This window comes from Lactuca virosa, chromosome 7 (assembly GCF_052849685.1).
Source record: "Lactuca virosa cultivar CGN04683 chromosome 7, Lactuca_virosa_CGN04683_v6, whole genome shotgun sequence".
NCBI classification, from domain to species: Eukaryota; Viridiplantae; Streptophyta; class Magnoliopsida; order Asterales; family Asteraceae; genus Lactuca; species Lactuca virosa.
The window spans coordinates 76,070,070-76,081,886 of record NC_136432.1 but is presented as its reverse complement, the minus strand read 5'-3'; the positions used below and the strand labels follow the sequence as shown (position 1 = coordinate 76,081,886).

The 11,817-nt window shown below is 33.4% G+C and overlaps 1 protein-coding gene across 2 annotated transcripts; it reads left to right on the top strand.

Annotated features, from left to right (window-relative positions):
• Window positions 1-1,110: 1,110 nt before the first annotated feature.
• Window positions 1,111-7,857, top strand: LOC145125124 (pollen-specific protein SF21-like). 2 transcript variants are annotated; one of them, XM_079060612.1, is made up of 12 exons: window positions 1,111-1,162; window positions 1,268-1,566; window positions 3,748-3,847; window positions 3,947-4,044; window positions 4,251-4,339; window positions 5,163-5,223; window positions 5,320-5,406; window positions 5,516-5,593; window positions 5,690-5,752; window positions 6,685-6,740; window positions 6,837-6,972; window positions 7,404-7,857. In XM_079060612.1, exons 2-12 carry the CDS (start codon window positions 1,507-1,509, stop codon window positions 7,641-7,643), a joined length of 1,068 nt encoding a protein of 355 aa, XP_078916738.1. In that variant the 5' UTR covers window positions 1,111-1,162; window positions 1,268-1,506; the 3' UTR covers window positions 7,644-7,857. The 2 variants fall into 2 exon arrangements, with proteins under 2 accessions (XP_078916738.1, XP_078916737.1); XM_079060611.1 differs by lacking the exon at window positions 1,111-1,162 and having other exon boundaries at window positions 1,163-1,566.
• Window positions 7,858-11,817: the final 3,960 nt, after the last annotated feature.

Below are 11,817 nucleotides of genomic sequence, written 5' to 3'. Positions count from 1 at the left end.
TAACAACGATAAAAAAAATAAACGTTAAGTTCTTATGAAATAACCAAATTTTATTCATTTGTCAATTTATTACTACATATGTTTCTTTGTTAGGGTTACATAAAACTTTCATCATCTTCTCCGATAAACACCTTGAAAAACCCTACAAGAAAGATTTAAGTATAGTTCAATTCTGGATCGATTCAAGTAGGTTTTGAAACCCCAATGATGATGGTGAAGATTTCCAAAGGGAAATTAGTTTAAGAAAAAAAAAACATCGGTTCAAGGTTTTGGCAAAATTATAGCACGAGCCGATTGAGAGTTTATTTTAATCGAACAGTTAAGTGCCGACATTCTTTTAGCGGTGTTATCAAATCTTCCACCGAAGAACTTGTTACATAAATTCACACACAAAAAAATGAGAGAAAATATGTATAAGGACTATGAAAAAGAAGATCGAGAATAACAATGGTAATAATGGACGTGAACACCTAAATCCCTTTCATTTTGTTTTAAATCTCATTTTTGGGATTGTGTTTGTTAGGACCCGATGGGGGTAGTTGAGGTGATGTGCGATGGGCGGTGGATAGGGATTGAGGATACGAAAGGGAATACATAAAAATACTACTACTAGGGGTGTTTTTCTTACATTATGGGCGTGTTCGTCACAGAGCATTTGGGAGCGTTTGAGAGCTTTTAGCTTCTAACGTTTAACAAAACGCTCCATTTTGAATTGAAAGCCTTGTTTGACACTACAAGCTTCTAGCGTTTAGTTTAAACAAAAAACTCCAAATCCAAATGCTACTTCACGTAACGTTTAACAAAACGCTATCCGCTACAAGCTAGTTTTGCCGAACACGCCCTATATGGATTATGTAAATGGTATATAAAACAATACAAAATGGCAAATTGATCATTGTACATGCATATGACGGTGTATTTTTAAATACATTTGTCACAGAGACTACCCATGTAAGAAATTAAAAATTAAAACCACATAGATCGCCTATACTAAAAATAAATTCCAATAAGAACTATTTGTGGTATTTGTTGCTAACCATAGGGACCAGTTATATAATTTGTGTAGAAACTTTGTATAGGCAAAATTTTTTTTTATTATAGAAAATTGGTTCATGAGAGTGTATTGTTTTCAAGTCATCAATCGTCGCCGACCAAGCACAGGGTAACTCCGATCACCCTTCAGTAGCTCCCATCTGTGAGATTTACTTTAACGGCAGGCATGCATTTCATTTATTTTTCACAAAATTATTCATATCTTGATTTGCAGTTAGATCACATATATGTATAGAGAGAGAAACCACAAATTCATTGAGAGAAAAAAAGGGATCGAGAGGAAGACCCGCTTTGTTGTATATATATAAGCCACAAATGCTTGCTACTTATAAGATGATTGATAATTTTAGAGAGAGAAAATAATACCCAACATAAGGACGAAGGTAGAGAGAGAGATCGAGAGAGGGAGAGGAAGGGCTTCTTGAGTTCCGTCGGACACAGAAGCCGTCGGCCATGGCCTATGCCCGTCCTTCCCTCTCCGTGGAAACGCCAACTATCCATCTTGGCGGGAAGGTTTGTTTTATTCATTTTCTATTTAATTTATGGAGTTCTAAATTCAAAGTTTGTGTGATATGATCTATTTATTGAATATCTTTTTTGAATATGAACTCACATATTACACGATTCCCCAATATATCCCATTTTGTCAAATACCTATTGGATACCTTTTTGAATATGAACTCATATATTACACAATTTCCCAATCTCATTTTGTCAAATACCTATCTGGATAATTGTTTTGAAGACTTATCATTGAGACTTGAATGATCAGAATTAGATAATGGGTTGATCGGTTTTATTTACCGTTTTCATACTTTGTCTTTATTATCTTTATCCCGCAAACAACCTCACCATATACGTGTCCCAATTGGTTTCGCCCTGACATGGACTCATCAAGGAAGCTCCTGACAAGTTGTCTAACTATTAATTGCCATGGCTCCCTGGGCATTACTGAATCTGTGCATCTTCGGTTGTTTAAACCGTGGAGAAGCTTCCACATAGTACTTGCTGACAAAATCCTGCCTTCACACTCCTTCTTGAGTGCTTGCGATAGCATTAGATTAGGACTTTATTTTTCTTATATTTATCTTACCCTCTTGTATATATAGGGATGTTGAGAATTCTATAAGGCATGGACAATTACTAATCCTTTCACTAGTGCTAATATGGCCCCATTTGAGCGATCAAGTAGGTTAACCAGATGACACTTCTTCATTACTCGGTCAACACAATAATGGAAAATCTGGGCCGTTGCACTGTACTCTTAATCATATCTATCACGAACAACAAAAACCAATCTTTTTTATCTGCTCCTCATCTTCATATTCCTTCTCCAACTCCTACCTTCCTTTGTCGTAAATTTTGTCATCAACTCCTTAAAATCTACCTCCATATCACTCTTGTTAATGCTGCCATCCAATCCAACAGCCTCATCAACTCCACTCGTGTTCAGCAAACAAGAATTTTGAGATATTAATTATAATCTTTCCTATGTTTTCTAGATGAAATGCACGTGTCCCCTTGAATCTTTATGATGTTTTGAAAGATGGCAGTGGGCTTCATTGCTGGGTACTGAGGCATTGACTCAAAGTCACTAAACCTCCCAAAATATAATTCTTTGATTGGAAAAAAATAGTATTACTAGTTAAGCCATAAAAGAACTCAAAATTTATTAATTATTTATTTGTAATTTTCCCTAGAAAAGTGAATAATTTTGGTAATCTGTACCCAAAACGGATTGACTTGGATATCAATTCAATTTAATCTACTTTTTTGAGCCCTATCTAAATAAAAATGGTAATTTGTACCATTAAACCAACTGGTCAAGGCCATTATGTGGGTTAAATCGTGGAACACCAACAACCAGGGTATCTAAAGTTCTAAATCCTATGTATGTGTTGGTATATATGGATAGAGCACAAATTGGGTTTCCTTATCATATATACATCTGATAACATCTTTGAGCTATTTGAACTCTCGAAATCAAACCTGCATTATCGAGCAGAGATCTTATAGTTCTTATCGAGCTTCAGAGTGCGTCAAGACTCGAGAAGATTTTTCAATCTATTAAACAGAGTTTGGGATTAATCTTACACAATTGAGAGCATTCATACCATGAAAATGCAACATACTTTGGGTCAGGGTTTATCTTGGAATCATACTCTGAGAACATACATATAAGAGGCAGTGGTTTGAAAAATGCCTGTTTTGGGGATACAAAAACCACCGGATCTCCAAAACAGGCAACCTTCAAACCGTGACCCCTTATATCTAAGTAAATCTTACAGTAAGGTCCCAAAAATGAAACCTGACTTCGCATTTGTTAGTTGTTACATATCCATGCCATTTTCCCTTTATTATACCCCATTTTGTGTTTTTGGAACATTTTGTTGGACATTTAAGTTTTATATGCAAAAATACTAGGTATTTGTTGTATTTCCATTTATTCGGATCTTGTTTTCACATTTCTTTCCTTCATTCTTATAATTTTTCAAGTATTTGGGATACTGGAGTTGATGTGTTGAAGTCAAATATTACAATTTTATAGGAGGCAGCAGCATATAAGTTGTTTCCATTAATAAAATAGAAAACACAAAAATAGTAGAATCTTATATTGTATATAATGACAATAAAGTTAGACCAAATTATTATTATATATATCAAATTTTTTATTGTGGTGGAATCTTAATGCAGGAACATATCATTCAGACTGGCTGCGGTTCTGTGTCTGTTACCGTGTATGGAGATCAAGAAAAGGCACCATTGATTACCTATCCTGATTTAGCTCTAAATCGTAACCAACACTAAATCTTCTCATTTTTTTCTTGTCTTTTGTTACTTTCTTTACTTTTGATTGATCTTTTTTTTTTTTTTTTGTGCAAATGATGGGCAGACTCGTCATGTTTCCAAGCACTATTTTTCTGTCAACATTCAGCTTCGTTGCTACTCCAAAATTTCTGCATATATCACATTACTCCACCCGGTCATGAGGTCTGTTTCTCAATTTTTTGTAATGTCCGGATTGATGGTGTTTAAAAAGTATTTGAGAAAATATAACACACAAAGGAAAAAGTAAAGGACAAATTTGTAAAAGCTTACCACTTATTGTTGCATTTTCATAACTTCCTCTATTAATTCGTTCTTTATGTATTTACATATTGTTAACATAAATGGGGTTTGTACAAGAGTTGTTGCAGTTAGGAGCTGCAACGATTTGTATGGATGATCCGGTGCCTTCTGTTGAGGATCTTAGTGATCAAATTCTTGTGGTCCTCAATCATTTTAGGTAATCACAACGTTAAATCTTGGTGCTTGTATTTTATCAAAACCCCTTATAGAGCACCTCATTTAGAGGTTTCTCAAAGGTTATTAACACTATTAAAATTAGCTATTAAAGTGCTCTTTAATCCTTGGGAGCTTGTTTTTGTTTTGGTATTATCCGTTAACCATTTATTATTATTTTTTTCTTTTATCCGTTCACCCCTCATTCAATAATATTATATATTCCTCTAATTATATTCAAACTTCAAATCTCCGTATTAACCACCGGAAGTATTATTTTGATGTAACTATTAAGACTTGGACTTTCTCTTCTTAAAAACCATTGTATAAAACATTGAATTCTATAAAAACAACTGTAGTTTGGAACTTGTTCCGTTTAACCACCCGAATATATTTTTTATAAGATTTAACCATCAAAGCTTTGAAACATAAAAAAGGCCAAACCAGAAAAATATTTTTCCTATGGTTTTTTGCAATCATTACCAAGAAACCCTTATAGTGGTTTTTATGGAGAAAAATCTGTCAGTGGTTAAATCTGAAAAAATTTCTTTCGATAGTTAAACATCGTAAATAACCAAATCATTGTTTTTTTATTGAATTTGTTCGGAACTGATTTTATTAAATATTCTTTAATATTTCGTTTTAATATCCAATATTCAATATTAAATTTGTAATTCTATAATATTTATATCGGTTTTTTGTACTTTATGACTATATAAATAATTAATTTTATAATCTTTTATATTTTCAGAAGAAAAGCCCGACTAAATTCTTCCAGTATTGTAATATATCTATGTTCATGATGGTAAGTATTTTGAGTTTCCCAGGCTCGGTTCAGTGATGTGTATGGGAGCAATGGCGGGTGCATACATACTTACACAATTTGCGGTATGATTTCTTGTTAAGTTATTAATACTTCCAAAACTGATTTTTAATTTATTTTCCATCTTTGAGGATTTTTATTTTTTTATTATTTTTTTGCAGATAAAGTATAGTGAAAGAGTTACCGGTTTGATACTTATATCCCCTATATGCCGAGCACCCTCTTGGAATGAATGGTTTTACAATAAGGTTACTTTTTCTTACAACCCATAATGACTTCTAACCATGGTTGTAAGTATAGACTGACGAACCATGTTTCATCAATTAACAACTATGATTAATTTTTTTTTATTTGTAGTTCATGTCAAATTTGCTCTATTATCACGGTATAAGTGATTTGTTGAAGGAGTTATTGATTCACAGATACTTCAGTAAGGTATACTCAGACTTCTGTCCTTATGATATTTTTACTCAAATATCTTTATTTTTCTTATATGATCTTGATCACGAGATACTTTTTGAATAAAATCAGGAAGTTTGCGGTAATATTAATCTAGAAGTCCCAGAATCAAATATAGTTCGATCATGCAGAAAGGTTAGTTTTCTGACGTCACTTTGATTCTAAAGGTTAATTATGGTTCTTCTTTGGTAAATTTGAAGATTCAGGTAAAAAACACCACTCTCAACTTCATGAGTGATAAATCTTCAAATTTTGAGAAAAAAATGATAATCCTACGAGAATTGCAATGTTTGAGTTTGTATAAATGCAAAAAAAAAAAAATAGCAAACCACTTCCATTTATTTGTTTATTATTTCATTTTATTATAGTATTGTACTTCATTTTTGTTTCTTATTAATTACAACATTTTACATTGAAAAATCTATCGAATTATAGCATTGTATTTTGCAAATATACTAAACTGTAGCAGTGATAACTGCTTTGTATGTGGATGACATGGCTATAGTTGGGAAGTTATTCTTTAAAGTACAATGTAGAACAGAAAGAAATGAAAGTAAGATGCTATAACAAACAAATAAATAAAAGTATGTTGCTACTTCTTGTAATTACTCGTTTATATACTAGTAAAATACCTTAGGTGCCTCCGATAAATATCATTGATAAGTAGTAATAATAAGCTTATGGTTGAATAGGCAGTTCACAAGTTTTTTTTTGAAATGCTTCAATTCTCATCCGACGAAGAAAGTAGACGTTGTGCTATTTGTTCTATCGATTTTGTAGTTCCCATCTTCACTACTTCAATTAGACGGACAATCTTATCTTTATTCTTTGCGTGATCATATACCCATTTACCTAAACATGAGATGATTTGATTTGGGTTGTATTTTATCATACAAAATTAGCTAAAAAGGAAATGGTCCAATGGGTCGAAAGTCACTCACTATGTGGTTAAATGTTTAAGACATCCTAAATTGTTTTATCTTAATAATATGGTTCTATAATCATATATAATCCGCTAATAATTTATAAATTCCAACCGGACTCAATATGCTTTTCCCCCCCTACAGTTATTGAATGAGAGAGATAGCATTAACGTATGGCGGTTTCTTCAAGCAATCAACAGGTAGTAGATACATAATGAGTCACTAATCTTTATAACTCTTTACAAAAGTATTTGTTCTTCAATTTTTAAGATCCTAACTTTCTTTAAATTTGGTAGGAGACGAGACATCACCGAAGATTTAAAGAGTCTTGAATGCCCAACGATCATCTTTGTTGGCGACAGCTCTCCGTTCCATAATGAAGCTCTTCACATGAACACAAATTTGGGTAAAACACGTTCTGCTTTTGTTGAGGTACGAATCTTTTGAAAATAAATGTAAATATTCATAATTATCCAAATAACTATTTATGGAAAATAAAAAAGAGAGGTGAAAGTTCATAAATGAAGCCTCGGGGTTACCTTCCCATGTTGGCTGTGGGACTGGTTGATGGGGCATGATTAAAGGGTGGTAATTTGGTAAAATATGAATTCCTACCGAATGATTTTGGTTGGAACCGATCATTTCAATCCATTTCGCGAAGGAACAATCCATTTTGTATAGACGAGATACCGATACCGATAACAAATCCTCTTCCACCTTATTCAACCTTTTTGGGAAATGCAAGTTGTTTAAATGTACATCACTCTCACTTCCAGTCCAATGTACACCAAACTCAGTACAACCTATATTATGTGTGCTACCCTGTTGTGTGTAACAAACTAGACCCATAAATTGTGATGAAGGTACATGCTTGTGGATCAATGGTGAATGAAGAACAGCCTCATGCAATGCTGATCCCGCTGGACTCTTTTCTGATGGGATATAAATGGTACAAACCATACCGGTTCATGGGCATCCCGAGGAGCCCTATTGGTCCGCGCTGCATTGCTCCCGAGCTTCTTTACCCTGAAAATATGGGAGTGAAGCTTAAACCAATAAAAACACGTGTATCTCCTCTCCGTCCTCGTACCCAAAAAAGTTAGACACTTCCTTCCTTTCTTTCTTCGTCCAACATAAAATAAATGAGAAAAAAACAACATATACGGCCGCTGTATACATTATGGGTATTTTTATATATATATGGAAGGGTAGGGAATTACATGTATAGATACAGAGTAGAGGATATTTCATTTATAGATTTTATGAATCTTAAACTCTGTATTTTGTGAAGATGAAAATAAAATCATGCCTTCCTAATTGCAATTGTTACAAAATGTTGTAATGCTGATTTGTGTGTCACGCATTTTCTATTTCTTTTTGGTCCAGGATAACATAGAACTAACTGTTACCAAAAGACAGTCAAAATACACACTTAAATGGAATCAATCTTTGGACTTTGGCTAAAGAAAATATACTTGATAACACATAATTATAAGTACATATTAAAAAAATCTATATTCTTTGTGGATACCCTGAGGCCTGAACTTGTATTATAGGTTGATTGCATATAGTAAATAATAAAGAAAAATACTAATATAGGTAAAAAGCATAAGTATGTTGTTGTTATAGGTAAAATATAAAGTATACTGCCATTTTAATAACGAGAGTAAACAGTTGCTGTTTTTCGCAGTTTACCCTATTTTCTAAAGCATAAAACCCCAATATTTTTTAAACCCAGATATTTTAATAATTATAAACCATGTATGCTTTTGAGACACCCTGAACGATTTTTACGTCGATTCTAATTTTGGGTGATGGAATAACATCATTTTTAGTTTTCATAGGTTTTAGGCAGTGTGTATCCGTCGTCTTATGCAAAATAGCAACACACTTTAGATACTAAAAATTAATTAACTTACAACGTAGTGCCATTATGTTCGTTTTAATTTTACTCATAAACATAAATTTCCTTCAATTTATAATCTAGAATAAATTTCTTTATAAAAAAAATTTGATTGATATATAGGTGAAAATTTGTAAGCTATGTTTTTAATTACAATAAACATTTTGTTGTACGAATAACTTATTCGGTACAAGCAAAAGTGCAAAACTAGTACAATACTGTGAGTTGGTCTGTATTATACAAAATCAAAGAATTTAATGTCTAGCAGTATAAGAGTAGTTGGTAAAGTGCCCAAGGTGAGAGTTCAAGTCACGTTTGGAACGGTGATGTAGATTTAGTGGTTATATATATATATATATATATATATATATATATATATATATATATATATATATATATATATATATATATGTGACGATTGGATCTGGAAGAGGGAGACCTTCACCAACACCAATGAAGGCTGGAATGGCAAATGGTAGATCTAATTTGTTTTCTGGAAGGTCAAAAGGGTATAACAGTAAGGTGGCAACATCACTATATTGACATATATACCCCTTTGGTTAATCTGCTTGTGAGAAGGGTCTTGTATTGTGTGTGCTGGGGTCAAAGGTCAAATATGGAAATAAGTGGATTGGTCTTTATGTTTTTGAAAATTTGAACAGTTTTGACAATGTGTCTTTAATGTGGTTAAGAATATAATAATCTTCACTCTTAACCAAAATAAATATAGTATGTTTTTTTTTTTCAATATTGCTGACTTCTTAGTAGCAAGTATTTTTAGGCGATTTTTAAGATATTGTTGCATGCAACCAGACAAGACAAGAGATGCAATAACGAAAAATTGGCACCCTTCTTATCCATTCAATAAAACATCATATCCAAATCTGGTCCGTATGCTTCCTGGATATTTCTTAATAAGTTGCAATACACTCCCAGGGTTCATCATCTGCCAAAATAAAAAACAATTAGTAATTGAACAAATCCATATCATTATTAGTGGATCTTGGTTAGGAAAGCTTCAAACTGGACATATTGATTCACATTAGGTGTTTGAGCCAAGCATTTGACCAACATATTGAAACAAATCTCTTATTACGAATGGACCCAATATACAATGATGGAATACATATTTCCAAGAAAAATCAGTTCATCACGATTCTACTGTGAATTATATTTTTTTTCTTGATGAATTGTGTGTGTATTTTCATTTAAATTGAAACAAATTTAATACATCATCATTGCAGGTGGTGTATAAACTGTTACAATAACTTTATTGTGTTTTTGCATATTAATCATGAGTCTTGTCTTTGTGACTTTCTTCACCCCTTTAAAGATCCGATTCCCGATTTTAAAATTTATATAATCACATATATTTCGTTTAGTTTCTGTTAGCAAACAATGATGTTTAATGTAAATAATTGTATTTATCAAGTAAATAATATTTCTTTTACCTCACATTTATGAGGTTCATCGAAATCAAAAGTATTTAAAAACTTTCATTCGTCTAAAGTTTTACATTATTCTTACTAATATTTCATGTTTCAACTTTATTTTTTCTTACTGATATACATAGTTCATCAAAAAAAGAAAAAAATGAACTTTGTAGGTCATAAACAAAAAAGAATTTAGTGACAAAAAGAGTTATCTTGTACAAGCTACCCTAAATGCATACCAATCAATAACAACATTAAAACAATGAACTCTTAATCCTCACAAATGGATGATCACTCAAGCAAAAAATAATACTTCATTTTTGAACTACATATAAGAAATTGCAACGAAGGGAACATTAACAAGAAAAACGAAAACTTACAGTATAGAAATCGAGTTTAACATTTGGACCAATTAACCCTTCACCGGAGTGATTACTAGAAAAAATATCAGATTGATTAATTACTAATAGAAAAATATCAGATTGATTCATACTTTCATAGTAATTAGAAGCTTCTAATTTACGAATTTCAAACCCCATTAGAATATTAGCTTATGAAACGTTTAACAATTATAGGCCATGAATTTACGGACAAAACATCTATCATTGTAAATTAATACTGTAACGCCCCGATTCCCAGGTATTGTTTAAATAGGAATTTAATTGGTTTTAAGGCCTACTCGACGAGTTGGTTGCCCTACTCGTCGAGTAGCAACGGGCTTGATACGCGTGTTTAGTGACCTATTCGCCGAGTCCATGAAGGGACTCGACGAGTAGGAGCTGGCAGATGAACCCTAAATCCCGGGGTTTTGCACCATATTTAAAGGAGCATCAGCCTCCTTTGGCCTCCTTGCAGTCATTTGAGAACTCAGAAAAACCTAATACGTGTGTGTGTGCCCATTGTGTGATTGAAGCTTGAAAAGAGGATCTTTGGAGGGGGGAGGTTTAGAGGTGAAGGCTAAGGGAGACTCGTACTGTGGGCTCGGGAGCATTCCAGTTACGGGCTAAGGGAGACTCGTACCGTGGGCTCGTGGGTATTACAGTCTGTAGGGCTGTGGACTCATTATGTGCTGTTCTGTTCAGTTGTTATGTTGTTGCTGACGTGGTTATGTGGATTGTATGTGTATCGGTATTTTGGGGGTAACTCACTAAGCTTTCGGGCTTACAGTTTCAGGTACATCAGGGGATCGCGGCAAGGCGAATGCATGATCGTACAGCTCCTCCTGTTATGTTTATGTTTCTTGGAATACTCTGATAGAATGTATTTTGAAAACAAAGTTGTAATGTTTTGATGAACTTGACATGTTTTGAAAGTTTAAATTTGTTCGAAATTTTTGGGCATTACAAGTTGGTATCAGAGCCTTGGTTTGAGTGAATTGGAGGAACAGTCGTGTAACTCCAGTCTCAAATCAAGGAAAGGATTTTCAAAATGATTTTTCAAAAAGGTTTTCAAAATAAATAAAGGAGGATGCAGGGCGTACGATCAGCCGGAGCCAGTAAGCAGACCCCAAAATACCATACAAGTTATCTGATTATGTGATATGATAGAACAACATGTTAGTGCTAGGCTAGGGATCCTCAGGAATTGCATGATAGAATTGCCTGATTACATAATGCCTGCTAGCCTAGGGTTTCCTTTATATGAGATTGACATCATTACTGTAGTTGCTTAGTGTATGCATCACAGTTGTACATAATTAAGATCTTATAGCCTGAGAATGTTTGATTTGGCCTTATGTTCTGTTCTTGTTTGATTGGGAGCTTAGGGTAGGATTGGATATTCAAAAGTCTATAGGGTCCAGCGTTATGTATGGCCAACATACACTAGTGCTACAGGGTTGGTGGAAGTTTCATGGATAGGAGGGTTGAGTGAGGCCGGGAGGCTAGTTATGAGATGTATATCTTTCCTCTAGGGTGAGGGTTGAGCGCTCGCAATGTTGTG

Excerpts from the sequence above, each read along its gene's own strand:
- LOC145125124 (XM_079060612.1), top strand. The coding sequence starts at position 1,507 with ATGGCCTATGCCCGTCCTTCCCTCTCCGTGGAAACGCCAACTATCCAT. Across the intron at positions 5,594-5,689 it reads TTCACAGATACTTCAGTAAG|GAAGTTTGCGGTAATATTAA; the intron begins GTATACTCAGAC and ends GAATAAAATCAG. Across the intron at positions 6,973-7,403 it reads CACGTTCTGCTTTTGTTGAG|GTACATGCTTGTGGATCAAT; the intron begins GTACGAATCTTT and ends ATTGTGATGAAG.